The sequence below is a fragment of the Pogona vitticeps genome, chromosome 2 (assembly GCF_051106095.1).
Source record: "Pogona vitticeps strain Pit_001003342236 chromosome 2, PviZW2.1, whole genome shotgun sequence".
NCBI classification, from domain to species: Eukaryota; Metazoa; Chordata; class Lepidosauria; order Squamata; family Agamidae; genus Pogona; species Pogona vitticeps.
Genome location: NC_135784.1, coordinates 79,300,124 through 79,322,508, shown reverse-complemented (window position 1 = coordinate 79,322,508; position 22,385 = coordinate 79,300,124). Strand labels below are relative to the sequence as shown.

Genomic DNA, 22,385 nt, shown 5'->3' with positions numbered 1-22,385 from the left:
AGTTGGGAAAGGGTGGTTCCCCACCTCCCAATTTTTTTCAGTGTAGGGAGGAAAGTGTAAACTATACATAATTAAGATTTGGTTACATATTCCTAACAGAAGAAGGAGTCGGATAAAGCCAAGTCAACAGGGAAATAGTGATGTTGCTGATGGATATGCAGAGCAATGAAAGAAAAAGAGAATTGAGGAGGAAAAAAGCAACCACCTTTGTATTTAGGAGTAATATAATTTGAATAATTTTTGTGTGCATATCAGTGTGCATGACAACTGTCAGGTGTGTGCATTCACCATGATTCATGGAAAATGTGCACATAATCTGTCTAGGAAAGAAGGAATTACAAATTCCCCAATGAATACAGAAGAGTGTAGGCATATGTCTCAACATGTTTTGGGGGAGATTTTGTATATTCTCAAATTATATGCATAATATATTCAATCACATTCTGTTACCCAAGAGTAAATTCCATCAGACTTGCTGGGGCTTGCTTCCGATTCTTTGATACAGAGATAGTACTAGCTGGGTGCAGATTGCTCTGAAAATACAATGGTTTGATGAGATCCTCCAGGGGAAGAATGTGGAGGGAAGATTTAATAGAAGCAAGAGCAGAACCACAGCCCTGAGTTTAGAACTATGGAGTTATAATTGATCTAGATGATTTCCATATTAATTAAATGATGCAGAAGAATTTAATTATGTATCTGAGTCATTGACATAGTTGGGTCTAATCCAAGGTTTAAGATTTCATTTTTAGCAAGCTAATGAATATGCCAGTCTGCAGTATAGGAGTATCTGTGGCTTGTTGTACCGAGCAGTTGCAAGGATTAGCAAAGTAATAAATGTGAAGTGCTTTTATCACTCAGAAGTGCAAAAAAAGATACTAATTTAGGTTCTACTGATTTTAGCTGGCCTCCACTTAAGTATGACTTAATCTGGATTCAACTAGATGTGAATTCTAGGCATCATTATTGGGTAGCATGCCTAGCTGAATTGAATTTTCTGCATCACAGCTTGATGCAAGGCTTAAGATTTCATTCTTAGCAAGCTAATGAATATGCTTGCCATTTCCCGGCATTCTGTCTTTGTTTGGGCGTGACAAAAAACCCCTAGAATCCAGGAAAATATTGCTAATGGAATAGTGGTGGGAAAGGAAAGACTGTTCTTGTGAGCTTAAAATCTTACTTTCAGAGACAGAACAGTAAACCTCTTAGGAAAGCGGGGGGGGGGGGAGGGTGTTCCCTGCCAAGGCTTTAAATCAATTTGACAAAGCTATCCAACCAGGTAGCTACATCTTGGAATAATGGTCTGCGCCCAGTATGCCTGGAGGCAGCTTCCCCAACTTCATCCCTTAACAACAGGGGGACTGAAAGACTGCCTGCCAGACCTATATCTCCATGTCAGCTGAGGTGATGGGGCAAAGAGGTGCTTTCCCAGCACAATTCAGAGACTTCCTTGAGAATATGCTAAAGAAAATCAAAATAAGGCATCTCCCACAGTGGCTTTTACAGTGGTACCTCGCATTACGACGTTAATTCGTTCCAGCAAAATTGCTGTAGAACAAAAAATAAAAATAAAAAGCCCATTGAAACCCCTTCAATGCATTCCAGTGGGCTGGAAACTCACCGTCCAGTGAAGATCCTCCATAGGGCGGCCATTTTCGGTGCCTGTGCAGCGAGGAATCCATCCCAGAAAACAGGGGGGAGCCATTTTATTTACCCGGCAGCCATTTTGAAACCACCGATCAGCTGTCTGAAAATCGTCATTTTGTGAAGAATCGATCATTGCAAAGCGAAAAACCCATATTCAGACCATTGTTTTGTGATTACAAAAGTGATCACAAAAACGTCGTCGTAATGCGGTTTCGTCATAATGCGGAGCAATTGTAAAGCGGGGCACGACTATACCTTGGTTTACAAATGCCTCATTTAATGTAATTTTCAGTTTATGAAGCAAAATCCATTGAAAATACAGTGATGCCTTGCAAGACGAAAATAATTCGTCCCTTGAGTCGTTTCATATTGCGAAAATTTCATCTTGCAAAGCGTGGTTTCCCATAGGAATGCATTAAATTTAATTAATGCGTTCCCATTTGTCTTGCGAAGCACGGCCATATAAAAATTTCTCTTGCAAGTCACCAAAAAATCGCAAAGCACTTTTGTCTTGCGAGTTTTTCATTGCGTGAGGCATCACTGTAATGCCTTGGTTTACATTTTTTTTCAGAGTATGAAGAAAGTTTCCCCAGGATGCATTGTGCCTGGAGGTTTATAGCACCACCCCTGTTCCTATGGCAATCTGCGTTTCAGTTTATGAATATTTCGCATTATGTAACTTCCCGTAGAACGCATTAAATTTGTAAACCGAGGTACACGTGTAGTTAGTTTTATGTGATAGCCTTTTTAATAAGCATAGACATTGTTGCTCCTGAAGCACAATAGCCTACTATTTGAGGTAGGGAAAATCTTCCTTTATGGCTGTTCTTAAATGGTACAGCAGCAGCACTGTCTTCTGTGGGCAACAGGATCTCCCACCAACCTCTGGTTGCCTGTGTAGACTGGAGAGCATGTCAAGTTGAGGCTGGAGAATTGGCCTGCTCCTTCCCTCCTATGTCCAGTGACAAGAAGTTTCTGTAGGAGGCTGGCATTCCCGCCATTTACAGATATCATTCTTGCTTAGTTAACTATATTGCATGACAGAAGAGTAAATGTGCTCTAGCTTTTGAAATGATGTCTTTGAAAAAAAAAGACAATGCCATGTGAACCTTCTGTCTTCATTTTCCTCCTTTAAGGCAGGTCCTGTTTTAATCAGAAAAGGAATGGCGATTGTTCTTGATAAGCATCACCAATGATTCGGGTTGTATCCCTTGCCAGGAAAGGATGATCCACAAGGGCAAAGGCTCAGATCAGGTCACACTTCCCCAGTCCTGCTTACCTCCTTACCAAGGGTAGAAGATTGTCCCCATCTGATTCAACTCCAAGCTTCACTCTCAGTGCATGGAGCCAGGAAGGAGAAAAAGAAAACAAAAGCAGATAGAAACTTTTCTAATATGTGGGAAAGATATGTTTTTTGCTTCACAGCCAAGTTGTGGGTGGGTGGGTGGGTGGGTGGATGGATGATGAGTCACTGTCCGAGTGAATGGCCGCATGCCTCTCTTTGTGTGTGGGTGTGCCCACTTTGGCCCTTAGGTGTATCTATCATCCTGACTCTGTACATGGTGCTATTCCTATGTTTTTGTCTCACCAGTTACATAGCTATCCACTGCCACTGTTCCTTGTTCTTTGCTATGCCATAACTATAGCTAAAGAAAAGGGGATCATTTTCTCTCTCTCTCTCCCTATTTGCTACATATGGCTATGAATGTAAGAACCAAGAAATGACAGCAGATACATATCTTTGCCGTGTTAGAAGAGACCAAGGAGAACTCAGCACTTATGGTCATTGAAGGAATGACACTTGCCAGAAGTGTGCCTGAAACTTGCATGTAACTATATACTTATTACAAGACAAATATTTTTCTATGTTGAACATTTTCCCCACCAGTCTCAAATTATTAGCAAGCACAAAAAGCAATTGACCAACTGTCCTATAATATTAGATTTTAATTAAACAAAACATGCACCTGTCCATTTTTGGCTGCCTCCCTGGATATGTTTTCACCCAAATGATGGTTGAATTGGCAAAATGGGTATGTATGAAAAAATATAAGTAAGAGCCAGGAATGTATTAAGGGTCAGGTGTAAGCCTGGTTAAAATATATTCTATGTTCAAACCAGATTCTGATTTTTATGTATTATATAAATGTTTTGGATCCGTGTTTTGTGAACTTTCTAAAAAATTCCTAAGACAGTTGGAAAGAGGGAAAAACTTCATGCAGGGTTGACTTTTGGGCACATGGTGGCAACAGTGAGCTATTAAAGCTTGATTCTCCTTTTTCTGATCATATTTTTGCTTCCTCTAAGAGGCTTTTGGCCAGATTACATCTCTTTTCCAAGGCATAAAAACAAAACTATTTTTTGGGTTCAGCATAAAAAAGTATGTTTGTATGGTGTGGGTGTGAAGAAAGGGGAAAGCAAAATATTCTGCCCGAAGGTATAATAAGTGCACCCTTGGTAGTGTCTAGAGCAGGAGTGGGCAGACTTCAGGCTTGCCAAACAACTGCACATCACCAGACATCTGCTGGAAGATCCACATCTATTCTGCAGACCCTAAGGCTAAAGAATGTGCACTGTGAAGTCCTCAATTCAAATGTCACCTTAGTCATTATTAACAGATGATTTGATCTTTGTCAAGTCTTGTAACCTTCACCTCCCACTGCAAATATCAGTTGTACAGAACAGTTGCAAAGTTTGACAACTGTTGCAGGTATGAAATGCTTTTATCACTCAGAAGTGGAAAAATGTACTTATTAATCTAGGTTCCACCAATTTTAGCTTGCCTACTCTTTTGTTGTTTAGTCATTAAGTCATGTCCAACTCTTTGTGACCCCAAGGATATGAGCACTGTCCATCCATTTCATCATCCTCTGTTGTTCCCTTCTCCTCTTGCCCTCACACTTTCCCAACGTCAGGGTCTTTTCCAGGGAGTCTTCTCTTCTCATGAGATGGCCAAAGTACTGGACCTCAGCTTCAGGATCTGTCCTTCCAGTGAGCACTCAGGCTTGAATTCCTTCAAAATTTGATAGGTTTGTTCTCCTTGCAGTCCAGGGGACTCTCAAGAGCCTCCTCCAACACCACAATTCAAAAGCATCAATTCTTCAGCAGTCAGCCTTCTTTATGGTCCAGCTCTCACTTCCATACATCACAACAGGAAAAACCATAGTGGACCTTTGTCGGCAAGGTGATGTTTTAAGATGCTGTCAAGGTTTCTCATCACTTCCAAGAAGCAGGCGTCTTTTAATTTTGTGGCTTTTGTCACCATCTGCAGTGATCATGGAGCCCAGGAAGGTAAAATCTGTCACTGCCTCCATATCTTCCCCCTTCTTATTTGCCAGGAGGTGATAGGACCAGTGGCCATGATCTTAGTTTTTTGATGTTGAGCTTCAGACCATTTTTTGCTATTTCCTCATTAAGAGGTCCTTTAATTCCTCCTCACTTTCTGCCATCAGAGTGGTATCATCTGCATATTGGAGGTTGTTGATGTTTCTTCTGGCAATCTGAATTCCAGTTTGGGATTCCTTCAGTCCAGCCTTCCGCATGATGTATTCTGCATATAAGTTAAATAAGCAGGGGGCAATATACAGCCTTGTCGTACTCCTTTCCCAATTTTGAACCAATCAATTGTTCCATATCCAATTCTAACTCTTGCTTCCTGTCCCACATATAGATTTGTCAGGAAATACTGTACGTAAGGTGGCCAGGCACTCCCATTTCTTTAAGAACTTGTCATGGTTTGCTGTGGTTCACACAGTCAAAGGCTTTTGCATAGTCAATGAAGCAGAAGTAGATGTTTTTCTGGAACTTTCCGGCTTCTTCCATAATCCAGCACAAGTTAGCAATTTGGTCTCTAGTTCCTCTGCCCCTTCGAAATCCAGTTTGTACTTCTGGGAGTTCTCCGTCCACATACTGCTGAAGCCTACCTTGGAGGATTTTGAGCATAACTTTGCTAGTGTGTGAAATGAGTGCAATTGTACGGTAGTTGGAGCATTCTTTGGCACTGCCCTTCTTTGGTATTGGGATGTGGACTGATCTTTTGCAATCCTCTGGCCACTGCTGAGTTTTCCAAACTTGCTGGCATATAGAGTGTAGCACCTTAACAGTCTAATCTTTTAAGATTTTAAATAGTTCAACTGGAATGCCATCACTTCCACTGGTCTTGCTGTTAGCCATGCTTTCTAAGGCCCACTTGACTTCACTCTTCAGGATGTCTGGCTCAAGGTCAGCAACTACATTGTCTGGGTTGTCCGGGATATCCAAATCTTTCTGATATAATTCCTCTGTGTATTCTTGCCACCTCTTCTTGAATTCTTCTACTTCTTTGAGGTCCCTACCATTTTTGTCCTTTATTATGTCCATCTTTGCACAACATGTTCCTTTAATATCTCCAATTTTTTGAACAGGTATCTGGTTTTTCCTTTTCTATTATTTTCCTCTGTTTCTTTGCACTGTTCATTTTAGAAGACCCTCTTGTCTCGCCTTGCTATTCTTTGGAAGTCTACATTCAATTTTCTGTAACTTTCCCTATCTCCCTTGCATTTTGTTTCCTTTCTCCTCTCTGCTATTTCCAAGGCCTCAGCCACTTTGCTTTCTTGCATTTCTTTTTTTTAGGGATGGTTTTCGTTGCTGCCTCCTGGACAATGTTACGAGCCTCCATCCATAGTTCTTCAGGCACTCTGTCCACCAAATCGAGTTCCTTAAATCTGTCCTTTCTTTCCACTGTGTGGGATTTGGTTTGGATTATACCTGACTAGTCCAGTGGTTTTTCCTACTTTTTTCAGTTTAAGCTTGAATTTTGCTATAAGAAGCTGATGATCAGAGCCAAAATAAGCTCCAGGTCTTGTTTTTGCTGACTGTATAGAGCTTCTCCATCTTTGGCTGCAGAGAACATAAATCAATCTGATTTCGGTGTTGCCCATCTGGTGATGTCTATGTGTAGAGTCACCTCTTGTGTTGCTGGAAAAGAGTGTTTGTGATGACCAGCTTGTTTTGGTGACAAAATTCTATTAGCTTTTGCCCTGCTTCGTTCCTTTTACCTGTTCCTTTTATCTCTTGAGTCCCTACTTGAGTATAAACTTGGATCACTGTGATGTTGAAAGGTCTGCCTTGGATTCATATTGAAATCATTCTATCTTTTTTGAGATTGTATCCTAGTACAACTTTTCCCACTATTTTGTTGACTATGGGGGCTGCTCCATTTCTTCTACGAGATTCTTGCCCACAATAGTAGATATGGTAATCGTCTGAATTGAATTTGCCCATTCCCATCCACTTTAGTTCACTGACATCCAGGGTGTTAATGTTTATTCTTGCCATCTCCTGTTTGACCACATCCAGCTTACCAAGGTTCATAGATCTTACATTCCAGGTTCCTATGCAGTATTTTTCTTTGCAGCATCGGACTTTCCTTTCACTTCTAGGTGCATCCGTAGCCGAGCGTCCTTTTGGCTTTGGCCCAACCACTTCATTAGCTCTGGAGTTACTTGTACTTGTCCCCCGTTCTTCCTCAGTAGCATGTTGGACGCCTTCCGACCTGAGGGTCCCATCTTCCAGCATCATATCTTTTAGCCTTTTGTTTCTGATCATGGGGCGTTCTTGGCAAAGATACTGGAGTGGCTTGCCAGTTCCTGCTCCAGGTGGATCGCGTGTAGTCAGAAATCTTCACTCTGACCTGTCTGTCTTGGCTATCCCTGCATGACATAGCCCATAGCTTCTCTGAATTACTCAAGCCCCGCCACAACAAGGTAGCAATCCTTGACTCTTAATATGTGTTTAATTGTTTTTTAAAATGGGATATTTTTACCATGGTTTTAAATCCAATATTTTATCTGCTGCGAGTGGCTTTGGGTCCCCTATGGGAAGAAAGGCAGCATGTAATAAAATAAATTAATGAAAGTAAATATATCATATTTTTAGATTTGCAGCTCTAGGAAGTATTTATCAAAACATCCTGTGTCCAGGCAAGAGGAAAATAATAAAATAGAGAATATAAACAGATTTGTGAAGGAGCTGATCATGGGCGGGGGGGGGGAAGCGGGGAAGGTGTTTGATAATGTATTGATTAGCCCAGATGTGTCTGGTGTCCTGGATTACAAGTGAGAGGAAAAGGAATGACAGTTGCTTGAAGAATGGCTGTTAAAGCAAGTGCATGACATCCTCAGTCATATCAGTGTGACTAGATTGAATTGCATGAAGAATTGAATCCCTTCTCAGTTATCTCTCTTATGTTCTTAGTTTGACATACACATTTCTGCTATATATATCCTTCTTCCTGTAGATAGGCAGTGGCACATGTGCACACATATACAAACATACACATGGAGCCCCCAAGAACATTTATTTTACTTGGTGCTCTCGAGTTATTTGTCAAGCATTTTAATTCAGATGAATGAGTTTCTAGGAACAATTTCCCATAAGTGACTCAGTGGTTGAAATGCAGTAGTACGTCACATTGAATCAGTAGGGTTTGGTGGGTCAACACCTATCCAATTTCTCTTAATTCAATGGGCCCATTCTAGTTCTGACTTACTACTGGATTTCAACTAATGACTAGTTTGTCTGGGATTACCTGCATTTTCCTATGTATAAAGTTTCTAGAGGAGTAAGAATTTCTTCCTTAAATCTCTCTCTCTGTTTCCATTTCTATACTTTAGAGTTGCCACTCTCTGGGCAGTTTAATATGGCTCTATTCTCTCAGGAAAGTGATTATAATTCACTTGAGTGTCCTGGTATGCTCACACACAGCTGAAATAAAAGCTGAAAATTCCCTTCCGTTCCCTGCAGCAAGCAAAGCATGCTGCTTATATATTACCCCACAGCACTTAAAGCACTCTCTGGGTGGTTTACAATTTAATTATGCAAGCTACACATTGCCTCCCCCCCCCATGAGCTGGCTACTCAATTTACTGACCTTGGAAGGATGGAATCCCACTGGGATTGAACTCAGGTCATGAGCAGAGAAGGTAAGGGAGACTTAGAAATACAGAATAATGTAGTTGGAAGGAGCCTATAAAGCCACCGAGTCCAGCCCCCTACTCATTGCTGAAATCCAAGTCAAAGTAGATCTGACAGATGGTTGCTTGCTTGTTCTCTTGAATATCTCCAATGTTGGAAGACTCACCACCTGCCAAGATTATTGATTCCATTGCCATACTTCTCTAACTGTTAGGAAGTTAGGCATCACTAATGTTGACCTTTCCGTTGAAGCCTGATTGGTGATTATTGGTACAAGTAGTGGTATTATTTCCTATGATAATATTCTCGTAGTAGTTCCTGTGATAACAGGACCAAAAGCAACTGTAAGTTTACAAGATTTGTAATGTACAAATGATATGTAAATATACATCAGAAAGCACAACCAAAAACCTTTCTAGAGTATGATGGAAAACACTGACAATGTTGCCAGTTCCTATAGGAAGCTGTGGAAAGCTTGCAGAATGATATGGGAAGAAGAAAGTTATTCAGCAAACCTACCACTGCTCAGCTGTTGGGTGGACTGGTAGAAGCAGAGATGTGATGGAGAGGAGGTACATAGGAATGAGCATGAGGAGGATAAATGACTTACAAGAAACATCTGTCCCCACATGCAATTCTCCTAATTTCAAAGGTGCCCCCACACCTTCTCAGCTGTTTGACTCTGTTTTAAGGACTAGTCAGTGGAGCTGGTATAGCTCAGCCGAGTGGATCACCCGGCTGTAATGCCAGGAGTTCAAATCCCTACTGTTGCCTCCTATATGTCATAATCCAAGATATCCCTGACAGTCTCTCACCAGGAGTAAGAGCACCAGAACCCAGTCCACCACACAGGGTATTGAGGCCAAAGACACTCACTGTGCAGTTGGTTGTGACCAAACAGAGGTGGGAGCACAGAGCTGGAACAAGGCACTAAGATGCAGGAGGCCAGCAGAAGTGAGCAGGGAGCAAGGCAGGGGCAAGAACAGGTGTAGGAACTCTGGAGTCTAGACACAGGAGGCAAGAAGAGGCAAAAGCAGGGGCCAACACAGGAATAAAAGCAGATGCAGGGACTCCAAAGCTCAGGAGCAGCAAGGCACTAGGAACAGTAAGCATGGCCAGAGACCTTTGTTGCTGAGGGAAGTTCTGGAAGGGAGAACCACTCCTTCAATAGGCCTTCCCTCCAGGTTTCCATGTGAGCCTCATGAGTGGCCCAGCAGCTGCTACACAGGCCAGGGCCTGAGCCTGCAAACACCAGGCTATCCCTGGGTCAGGTTGGCCCTGATCCTGCAGCTGCCAGGGTGGTACGGGCCAGATTCTGACACTACGAGATCAGCTGGAGCATATGTGATTGTAGAGTTGTATGCTGTGACACCTGTGTGGCCTTAGGTAAGCTGCATGCTTCTGCACTACCACCAGAAGGAAGACCTTATCAACCCCTTCTGAATATATTTTACCTAGAAAAACCTGGTAGATTTACCATAAGTTGGAATTGACGTGATGGCACATAGAGGAAGTCTATGCAAGAGAGAGTGAAGTGGCTGGTATCTATATGTGAGGCATGTACATTTGAGAAAGTTGGGAGGAGTGAGGGGGACACAAGTCCTGGCCAATTCCCCTATCTGCAGCCCAACCCCTCCCCTCCCCAGATCGTCCCCAATGCTGTATGTAGTCCTTGAGAGCAAAGCAGTGTGCCGCTCCAGCTGTGCCTCTTACCATCCAAATTATTCCTTATGTTCGCAAAGCAGGTCTGTTGTGTGCATGCTTCCATAATAGTACGCCAGGAAGCTGCTTTAGATCCTTTTAATGGTGATAGGCGGGCTAAAGATATTTTAAATAATTAAACAATGTGATCTATAGGAATGATGGGACAGAAATGGAGCATCTTTACACAGTGATCCCTACAAAATGGGTGAGTTGTGTAAGGATCCTGGCCTCATGCTGTCAAGAGTCATGGTTGAGAATGTAGCATGGGAGTCATTTGCCAACCAGTGTCTTGTTCCTTTTTATTTTGGGGGTTAAGAGTGAAGGGGTAAAGCTCTGAGGCATTAAGACCAGTTTCCCCATATCTTTCCTGTCTCCTTTCAGCTATGCATTGAAATGTTTCACTGTGTATGTTAAAGGATGCTTGTTTTTTAGGATTTAGCTTCAAAGACGTGCTTCTTCTGGCTTCTTTTCTTGAATATCTCCAGTGTTGGAGGACTCACCGGTCCCTGTCCCTTCTTAGTATCAGCTCAAGCAGGGGCGAGCAGCTGTAGGCTACCGTTTATCCCTCCTCCATGGGCCCAAATGTGACAGCCATCAACCCTTGCGTGCTTTGGGAACATGGGAGGCAATTTTGTCATGTTTTGGCATGGAGGCTGTCGGTCACCAAATCTATTTGGGAAAATTAAAAATTGGCCACTAGAGGGCATGGAATTGCAATTTCAATTAAAAAAAAGACTTTTAAAAGGAAAAAGAATATCTTAGGGGTAGGGAGGTCTGGCTCTCCAGATCTTAGGAGTGGGAATGTGTGGCCCTGAGACCCCTGGATGTTGCTTACCTACCCCCACTTAAACACACATTTCTTCATGTATTCCTACTCTGTTTTATCTTTAGTTCAATACCTAGTGTACTGTCATAGGAGGTTCCCACTTACCCTAGTCAAGGCTAACATTTGCAGCTTGTATGTTCTACTCCTGGATACCATTGATTTCTAAAGTTGACATAAGAAACATTCTGAACACTGAAACTCAAGAAGCCGGGCTTCAAGAAATGCTGGAGCATCTTTGTGCTTTGTACAGTCCTTGCTTCTACCCTCGTCCACAGAATGAAAAGCTTGTGAACCAGCTGTGGAATTGTAGTTGTAATGTTTGAGCTCTAAAGAGCACGCATTTTAAGCCTTTTAATTACGGGTGTTTCCTGTTCAGTTCCATTTCTCTTAGTCTGTTGATCTGAGCCATTATGTAAGTGGGAACTTATGTATTTATTTATTTATTTATAACATTTTTTCCTTTCTTCATGAAATCTGTTTGGATCATGGATGAATGAAATAAGCATCTTGCATGTGGGAAAAATATATGACCTCTGCTGATGGGCGCATTTTAGCATTTCTATTTTTATCTATTGAGTTGGTGTATATTCCACTCCACATAAGGAACTCAAGTGATTTTAGCTCAAGCAATAAATGCTCATACTCCTCGGTCATATATTTGATACAGTCACCAAACAGATTTGATAACGAGACTACTCTCTTTAGAAACACTAGAGGGATTCCTATTTTAAAATCAGTGTAGAATGTTGATTTTGTTAGAGATGAACAATAACAGAAGTAGAGTTAGGCAAGGTAAAAATAAACTTTTTAAATATATTTAGCTTATTGCCTGTTAGTTATATTTTAGAATACTTTGGTTGTATTGACAATTATACTGTATACAGTATTTATTTGTACATTACTATTATAATTTCCTTGATGTACACTGCCATGATTGCTGTGTTTGAGAGGTGGTACAGAAATAACTTTAATGTAAATAAAGGAAAATAAAAACAAATCATGGTTGTTGTAGGTTTTTCGGACTGTTTGATCGAAAAACCTACAACAACCATCGAATCCCAGCCATGAAAGCCTTTGAGAGTACAAAAACAAATCACTTTAGGATTGCCTCTAATCTTCTCACCGTTAGGAAAACTGGTGGAAGTCTAAATGATTTGTAATTTTTTCTGCCTCTTTGAAGATTCTTGTGGAGAGAGAGAGAGATGCTTCTGTAGCAATTCATCTACTACCAAATACTGGTCTTGTCAAGTTGTTTATAAGAGAAACAAGTTTGTGTTCCTCCTTTGGTAGTAAAAAGGACATGTTTAGCTTTTAAATTACAAAGCAAATCTGTTTCTGACTAAGGAAGTGGTATTGAAATGTGAACCTGAACAAAGCCCAGTTGATACTTGAAAGAACTGAAAATTCTTTGAAGGCTTTCATTCTGTTTTGATTCCTCATTATTGGATTAATCTCTCACCAGATTAGGGTGATTTGCAGTGCAGAGGATTATTTAGTTTCTGAACTACTAGATTCAAATCCTGCTGCATAATCCTGCTGCAAATGTGATCATTTATATGAATGGCCACAAAATTAGTTTCCCTGTTGAGCAGGGTATTATGGCTCTTGTTGGCAGAAACACGGATAGAGCTATGAATGTTACATTTTGTAAAGAACTCATAGCATTACGCATTACTTCTCAGCTCAGTTGCTTGCTGTTTTTGTTGCTTCTGTTGCACAAGTGTGCTTCAAGCGTTGTGGCACAGTGGTTAAAGCAGCCAAAACTCTGCTCATGACCCAGGTTCAATCCGAAGTTGCTAACTCAGGTTTGACTTGGCATTCCATCATTTCAAGCTCAATAAATTGAGTACCTACCTCGTTTGGGGCCAGGCAATGTGTAGCCTGCATAATTACTTTGTAAATTGCCCAGACAGTGCTTTAACCACTATGGGGTGGTATATAAGCAGCAAAGCTTTTTTAAAAAATGCATTATGCATTGTGTTGTGTTTTCAGTACCAATAGTGCAGAAAAATGCAGGAAGATACTCTCTGCTTATCTCTAGTGGCCGATTCTCATATCGCAATTTGTAATTAATTATTGAAGTACCAAAGACAACACAAAGAATACTTGTCTTGCCATTTAAGATTGATGAGACAATGGCACAAAAATCCAAAAGGTCCTGCCAAAAAGGTCCTAGGTAGTACCTAAGCAACATAGGTGTTATTTGCGAAGGCTTTCACGGCCGGGATCTAATGGTTGTTGTGAGTTTTTCGGGCTCTTTGGCCGTGTTCTGAAGGTTGTTCTTCCTAACGTTTCACCAGTCTCTGTGGCTGGCATCTTCAGAGGACTGGAGTAAGAACTCTGTCCTACTCCAGTCCTCTGAAGATGCCAGCCACAGAGACTGGTGAAACGTTAGGAAGAACAACCTTCAGAACACGGCCAAAGAGCCCGAAAAACCCACACCAAACATAGGTGTTATTCGTTACACTTAAAGTAGCCTTATAATTATTAGTTATGCTACTTGTTACCCCTCAAATTACTTCTGTCTAGTGATTTCCAAGCTCTGGGTGGAGGACATATGGTGATAAAACATCCAATGCTAAATTATGCTAGATGTTGAAGGTAAGAGCAGTGGATAACTAGAAGTGCAGTGGACAATGAGGCACAGAGGTGCTAGTCTGCTGAAGGATCCACTCAGCATGGATATGGCAAGTTCAGGTGTGAACTGTGCACCTCCAAGGTCTGTTTTCTGTTCTTTGGTCCTCCATATCATTCCATGGCCACTTAACTGGGAATATTATTCAAACTATCTTTAACTGAGTCCTGCAGACCAAAACAGAAGTGGAGCTTTCAGGTCAACAACCTTTTTGAACCGCTTACAGTAGTGGCACAAAGCATTCAATAGAGATTCCACAGGGAGCCTGAAGGAGGTGAGGTTGGATATAGTTCTCCTGTGATCGCCTGTTTGAGCTTTGAGGCTGATAGTAACTCCTCTTTCCAAACACGGGGAAAAATTGCCTTAGTTGAAACATGTGGCTGGAGGGGACCTCGTGGTTGTGGGTCAAATAATTGCATGTTGTTCTCAGTATGTTGCTTTGAAATCCTTGGCCTCAAAGCCCTGCATCGTTGTCCACAATTCCATGGCTCATGAGAGTTAGATTGGATTCCCTTTCTTAACAGGATTGAGGCAAAATACGTTCTTGCTAAGCAACTCCAGCGGGCTTTCGGAAAAATTATAGAAGTAAGTTAATGGTTTGTTCTGTCCAATTCTCTCCTTGGCAATTGTTCTTAGCCATTCACTTTTCACACCCCTGCTCTGACAAATTTCCAATCAATACAGGCAAGACTCTTCTATTTGGCTGGCAGAATGCCTGGATGCCATTCTTGCTGTGACCACTCCCATCTCAGCCAAATAGCAGTCCCCTTCTGATCTATAAACAGTGACTTTTATGAGTGAACTTAATAGGCCTTGTATGAGTGATGTTATTTTACTTCTCAGTGTATTAGTTCTTCAAACTGAGCAGAAATAATTTAAGACATGTAAAAGTTACTTTTATCTTTAACTGTGTTACCTTTGAATACATCAAATGTTTCATTTCCTTTTTAGTTAGATAACCCATTGAATGGTTCCGTGTACTGCTGGGCTAAAGATTGTGATAGATTTCATCACTGGTATTTTTGGAACAACCATCAGGCTGGCTCAGATGATAGAGTGAATTTGTGCAGTTCATATCCGTATCTGATTAGGAGAATGTCGACAATTTTGCTCTAGGCCTCTGATGTATTAGACTAGAGGATCTTCTATCTGCTCTTGGTCACATGTCTGTTTCAACTTCTCCTGAAAAGGCTGGACCTGGTTGTTCATGGTTTAGTAACCTCCAGATAACCATTGTGAGTCTTCAGAAAGATAAAGCAGGATATGATTCTGGGGGAGGGAAGAGGATAAGATTTCTGTGGTGTATAACTTGCAGTACCACAGTGGTCTCCTTGGTCAGCAGTATGTTATTCCCCCCCCCCCCAAGATACACTATAGCTCCCTGCACTGCTGGATTAGTATTAACATCTCCAGTTGTGGGAATAGGAACCTACTAGGCAGACTATTCCTAATGGCCCTAAGGACAACATCATTGAGTTTCAGAGTGACGCTGCTCTTTTTTTTGCAAATGATGGGGGGAAAGGCATTTGTGGTGAAACTCCAGTTCTGCACAAATCTCTCTGAATCATGGAGTTTCTGGGTGTTGTGGTATGGGCCACTACCACCCCAGCTCTATCCTGAACTAGCTGTAGGGCCACAAATATGGAAGCCTACCTCCCTTGTTACACTGCCCACATTGTAGTGAGGCGTACCTTTGCTCTTCAGTGAGAATATGGGAAATGATCTCACCTTTGCCCACACTGTGGTTTAATATAGTCACACTGCATGGTGTGAGTTGGATATGTGTTGTACCATTCTGCAGTGTAAAAAACGCAAACAACTTCTGCTTTAGATGATGGAACAGCTAACACCCAGCGTCGGTTGCAGCTTTTGCTCCTGGAACAAGGATCGGGGATTCACATATGTTGGGGATCAACAAGACTTTCTCCTGTAGAATACAGCAATCTGAATGATACTGCCAAATCTGTCAAGGGTAGTGACTTGAAGAGTGCTTTTTTAAACATTGGACGACAGGAATCTGGGAACCTTCCCAGGTTGTTCAGTAATTTTAGGTGGCTATTTTTGAATGCAGATATGGTTTAGAGATATTTAATGCAGCCTCAAAAGAAAGAACCCAGTTAAACCATTAGATCTTCAGCCTGCTTTTTTAAACCAAGTCCTTGTAGGAAAAATAATGTACTGGAATCAGTAGAGTAGCCTGGAATTTCACACGCAAACATGTGCATAAAATATATAAACAAATATACATGAACATTTTGTGTGAGTTTTGCAGGATTTGTGTATTGATTTATAGGCAGCTTGGGTTTTTGTGAGGAAATGGGTACTTTTGGATTTAATTTTGGCTATGGGGTGCATCTTGGAATAGTCACTTCCTGAAATGCAGGTTTCACCCAAAATAATGTGTTAGAAACCTCTGGTCCCCACCCACTTCTCCTCTCTCCCACCTGCCTAGGTGCTGTTTCTCTCCCCATCCTCTTCCAGGCAGTCTTCCTCTTCCATCTACTCACCATTCTTTCCCTTAGAGTTAGGTGTCCTTTCATTCTTTTTTTAAAATCCGTCCTGTTGCTCTTCTCTGCACTTCTTCTCTCCATTCTTTCCTTACCATCTCCCCTTTCTCCCCCTTGCTGATCTTTTTCCCCCTCCACCTTTAGGCTTGCCGAGCTTTTCTCTCTGCAAACATTTCCCCATTACTAGGCAACCCCCCTCTTTTTCTTTCAACTGTTTGAAAGGTTGGGACCTTTGCAGAAGAAAGTGGGGTTCACACATGGCTTTTTATGTTCCCTACTTTTGACTCTGCCTCACATGGAGTTGCCTGTAGGTCCTCTGGATTACAACTATTCCAGACCGACAGCTGCTTCTTCTATGATGGTTAGGTTAGCCTGCCATCTAGGGAGTGCGGACTACAGACATTTAAATTCACCAAAGTCAATTAATGCATGTTAAAAACGAAGGTACACAACACTGGGGTTGCTTTAAATCTCTGACACATCTTAAGTCTGGGTTTAGAATTGTGGCTGAGACAGATTCAGGCCCACTATCCTCACTATCCTTCAATACAACAGAACAGAGCAGCTTTGCAAGGGTTAATAACCCATAAGCTCTCCTATCCCACCCCACCTTTTATTTTCCGTCCCTTTGTTCTTTCTCCACCTCATTCTTTTTCTTTCACACAGATCATTCTGTCCCTCCACAGTGGTTATCATTCAGCTTTTGCTTCAATTTCTCCTTCTTGCCATACCAAAAACCAAGACCTCTTCTTCCATGCCCCCTCCTCTCTGTCCCCATCTTTGCTATTTGAAACTTTAAGAACATCTTCACGAAAGAACATCATGTAGAACGTCTTCTCTAAGGACAATTAGGGAAACCATCTAGTGACTGATGGTGGTAATGCAGGCTTCAAACAGATTTAAAGTAACAAAAATACATAAATTAAAAATATAATAACCTTGCTGTGCATCGCATGCTCACCTTCGTATTCATGCTAATTTCAGTGCCTGGGCTTCACGATCTGAGACTATGACAGAGAGAAGTATACACATGAACACATACTTTTTTAAAAATATATTTTTATGGCGTATAGATTTATGGGTTCATGAAGTACAGGTTTACCTATCCTGAACAGAAGATTTTGCTAGTATGTAGTCCCTAGTTTGTATTTCAGTGTTTGAGAGAAATTTGGGAAGGTAAACTGTGAAAAATATAAAAAAGCCTTATCTGCCATGACTCCCAGACTCTGGAGCTCCCTCCCATGGGAGGCTAGTCTGGCCCCATCTTTGCTATCCTTCTACAAGCAGACAGAGACCTTTCTCTTCAGGCAGACTTTTCCTGAGTGACTGGCTGTCTAAGAGAAGCTTTAAAACAGGATGGTGTGTATTTTTGTTGCTTTTAAATCTGTTCTAGTAATGTTTTTACGTGACATTTCTGATATAATGTTTATTTAATTCTTTTAAATATTTGAATAATTTACAATTTTTAGCTTTTAATATTTTGTGTTTAATGATGTAAAAAAACCTTTTAGAAGATAAATAAATAAATAAATAAAATAATATATTGTCTTCTGCATGCCTTCTTTCCCACACTGGGTGGCTCTTGGTGAGGTTATCTCACAAAGTGAGCTATTCCCAATTTTTTAAAACTCTATGTTTACAAGATCAATCTTTTTATCTACATGTATTGCCTTGTGGTTAAACTGCAGTACTGCAGCCAAGACTCTGCTCATGACCTGACTTCAATCCCAGTGAACTCAGGTAGCCAGCTCAAGGTTGACTCAGCTTTTCATCCTTCCAAAGTCGGTAAACTGAGTACACAGCTTGCTGGGGAAACAATGTGTAGCCTGCATAATTAAAGAATGTAAATTGTAAACCACCTGGAAGGTGCTTTAAGCACTATGGGTCAGTAAATAAGCAAGTACACTTTGCTTTTTGGTTTTGCTTTGTGATATAAGAAGTGATAGAATTTTTTGTTTTTTTATTTTACTATACTCACAGTTATGCCCATATTTAATAAGGTGAAAATTAAACTAAGAGAAATAGCATCTCTTGCAGCCTGGACTTTTTGTCTAGCTTCAGTGCTAGACAAAACTAACAGGAAACTAACAAAAAATATACTTTTTATTATTATTTCCAAAATGGTAGTTCTTTGCCTGTCACTGGATAAGCAAAAATAAACAAAGAAAACTCTCATTCATACCTCCAGTGGAAATGCTAGTGCCCAACTCAATGCTGCTGAGAGAATGTCAGAGTTCCCTCCCTCCCTCCCTCTCTCTGTGTATGTGTTTTAAAATATCCCATCATGGTCATTGCCTAGTAAGTAAAGCAGTGAGGCCTTTGAATTGGCAGTGGCTGCTGCTCTTGTTCAGTTGTTGCTTCTCTCACAATGGATGGATAATTGGCACCAACTCTAATTGGTGCCTCTACTACAATTGGCATTGCTGAGTAAAAGATGCATCCACCAGGACAGAAGTCCAGGAAGCCTTTTAGTAGAAAATGTCATTGAGAGACATTTCCTCCCCTCATTGTTTGGATGGAGAAAGTGAGATTTTTCAAATATCAGAGCCTGACCCTAAAGGTTTGGACTGGATCCTTTGTCCAGACAGAGTCTATTGTCAGATTTTGGATCTGGAGACAAGAAGTCTGGTGTATTCATTAAAACCAGTGTAGAATGGAACAAGGAGTCCATTTCTCAGAACAAGGCTATGACAAAACACCTACTATGCACATGAGCCCTAAGTAGCTAGATGTGCTTTTAGTCCCTCAATGTAAGTGAGACTGTGTAACCAGGCAGTAACTGTGACCTACTTTTCTATAAGGCTATTGTCACTCTAAAGTGCCATGTTCTGTACTTGTATCTGTCTTCACTGGGTCTGCAGCCCAACCTCACTCCCACATATGCTTGTATGAAAACCTATGACTCAGTATTTAACTTCAGGTGTCTGAGGAACAGGATGGAAAGTGCACATGGAATATGTTTGTTTCCATGGCTCAATGGAGATTTGAATCCAAGCCGCCTGAATCCAATCTGACACAGTACTGATTACATCATATTGTAGTTTTTAAGATACTACAATACTGTTGAAGGAGACCCTTAACACCACCTCCCTAAAAATTCAGGACAAATGGCAACTAGTAAAGGTTCCCCTTGACATTTAGTCCAGTCATGTCTGACTCTAGGGCGCGGTGCTCATCCCTGTTTCCAAGCCGTAGAGCCAGTGTTTGTCTGTAGACAGTTTCCATGGTCACGAGGCCAGCACGACTAGGCACGGAACGCAGTTACTTTCTCACCGTGGTGGTACCTATTTACAGTACTTGCATTTTACATGCTTTCGAACTGCTAGGTTGGCAGGAAACAAAACTACCTATGGGCAAAAGCCACAGAAATATGCTGTAAGCAGGCATTACTGGAATTTTCTTACACAGCTTTTACAACATTCAGTGTGCAAGGACAATGTGTTTTGAGGTCTTCTGACATTGTTGTCTCCCTCAGTCATAGATGTACCTCTTGTGTGTATGCTGCAATTACTATCTGAGGAGGGAGGTACATGCTCATAGGTGCTCTTCTACCCATTATGACTCCATAATCGTTCAGGAACTGAAACCAAAGGAGCAGTAGGGTTAAATTAAGTCTGGACTCATGTGACTAAGTTTCTATTCTGTTCTGAGAATATACTGCCCTTCAAAAGGGAGGGGACCACAACCCAAAAGCTTCAAACTTCAACAAAAAGAAAACAGAATCCAGAGTAACCCACTCAGTCTTAAAGTAGCCGCGAGCAAGTTATTTGCTGGCTTTGTTCACCCTTGGCAGCAAAATGGAATTATAGTGTCTTCCACATTGCAGTGCAGGCAAATAGCTATTCTTGTGTAGCTGAAATAGTATGTTTTAAATAATACAGTAACTCTCCCTGCAAGTGACAGAACAAATACTGTAAAGTACTATTTGTCATTTGACCAACTCCATACCCTGTTTCCCTGAAAATAAGACCAAACCTGAAAATAAGTCCTAGTATGATTTTGCAGGATGCTCGTAATATACAGTAAGCCTTACCCCAAAATAAGCCCTAGTTAAGTTAAACCCCACCCTCCACCATTGTGTAGCAACCAGAAGATGACATGACTGTATTTTAATAAACATAGATTGTTGTACATTAAAAAAAGAAAACACCCCCTGAAAATAAGCCCTAATGTCTTTCTGGAGCAAAATTTAATATAAGACCCTGTCTCATTTTCAGGGAAACACGGTAGTATGACTCAATGAGGGTGACATTGGCATTGGACCAATTAAACAGTATAGATTTTTGTTTATAAATGAACTGATCATTAGTAATTGCATGGTCTTGTGTTTTTGTTGGCCAGCAGATATTATTCAGGGATCATATCAGTGATAACAAATACAGTACCTGTGTTGCTTTTGCATGCCTATAACCTGTAATTAAAGGGATTGTTTTGGCGTGGTCCCTGGTCAGCAGGAACTGTGGGGCAGAGCTATAGTGCACGTTGGGGCCAAAGCATCTTCCCATTTCACAGAGCCTTGTAAGACCTTGGAGCAGAAACCCTCACAAGGTTTTGATAGTAATAGGAAAAGAGAGACCGTTCATTTTGTGCTACTCGTGGTGGCTGAGATTTTGCTGTTCTGGTTTGTAGTGGCTGATTTAGCTGTAACAAAGTGGGTATTCAGAGATGTTCTTTTCGAAATGTCAGTCTTAAAGCAGGGCTTCTTACACTCTAGGCCTTCAGGATAAACTTTAAGATTTGTTTGCAATTGCTTAGAAGCCCTGGCTGAAATCCAGTAGTAAATCATAGCTAGAGTATGCTCACTGAATCAGTGGAGATTTGGTGAGTCAGCTCCTCTGACTTTCACCGATTCAATGAACCTACTCTAGTTGTGACTTAAAACTGGATTTCCATCACTGGTTTGTCTACTAAGTTACCCCAGGGCATCTGCTGTGAAATCCTTGAACACTGTTGAATGTTATGTGACATCATAGGATAGTACCAGGTCTTTCCTCCAGTGAGTTCAAGGCATTATTATTATTATTATTATTATTATTATTATTATTATTATTATTATTATTATTATTATTATTATTATTATTATTATTATTTTAATTAATTAATTAATTAATTAATTAATTAATTAATTAATTAATTAATTAATTAATTAATTAATTAATTTTTTTATTTTTTATTTTTTTATTTATATCCCGCCTATCTGGTCGGGTCAGGACCACTAGGCGGCTGGAGCATATATGGGCGTCCTTCTCCCTGGCCCCCTGTTTATCTTTATGACAACCCAATGAGGTAGATCAGATTGAGAGAGGGATCACTCACTCAAGATCCCTTGTGAGCTTCTTGATGCAGTGGAGTCTAGAACTTGCAGCTCCCAAGTCCTGGTCAAAAATGCTAACCACTGTACCACACAGACTCCCAATACTAGTCTTCTCACCACTATAAGTTTCCAAGAAACCCCAAGGTCCTTGAAAAGACGGCTTAAAAACCAGTGCCTCAAGATTCCTTATGACCTCGCTGAAATGTGATATTGGTATTATCTCATTTGTTTAAACAGAAGCCCTTTAAAAGCTTTTTGAATTCTAATTCCAGTCCTTACTTCTTCCGACAGGTGGATCCAGAAAAATGCCGTTATGCTGTGGGTAGAATTCTGAGTGAAGGGGAAGAGAAGCCATCTGAGGAAGTAATCCGCATGTTCCTGAAATATGGCTTCAAGATTATCAACTTCCCAGCTGCCAGCCATGTAGTCATGGCAACATTCCCCTACACAACTCCGCTTTCCATACATCTGGCAGTGAACCGTGTCCATCCGTCTCTTGACACATATATTAAGGTGAGGTGGCAGTTCTTCAAAATGTTCTCTCCTCTTGGGTGTGCCATTTCTGCTGCAATTAGTTGTTAAGTTGTTATCTTCCTCTTTCGTGATATAGTGATCATGACAATAATAGAGATCTCCTGGGATTGGCCACAATGAAGTTACCAGTTTCTGTATTAAACTTCACACTAGATTTGGAAATATTTGCTATTCATTTAGAATGCCTTGAGCTTTTTTTTTTTTTTTTTTTTTTTTTTTTGCTTGTAATTTGTTCGCCTCTGCCAGTAAATGATATTTTCTTAA

At 40.9% G+C, this 22,385-nt stretch overlaps 1 protein-coding gene across 5 annotated transcripts in view; it reads left to right on the top strand.

Annotated features, from left to right (window-relative positions):
• Window positions 1–22,385, top strand: part of TEX264 (testis expressed 264, ER-phagy receptor) — a 212,073-nt gene that overhangs the window by 64,807 nt on the left and 124,881 nt on the right. For all 5 annotated transcript variants that reach the window (XM_072989802.2, XM_072989804.2, XM_072989805.2 and 2 more), the window contains one exon: window positions 21,879–22,100. In XM_072989802.2, coding sequence (XP_072845903.2) covers window positions 21,879–22,100 — 222 coding nt within the window. The remainder of the gene's footprint in view (window positions 1–21,878; window positions 22,101–22,385) is intronic.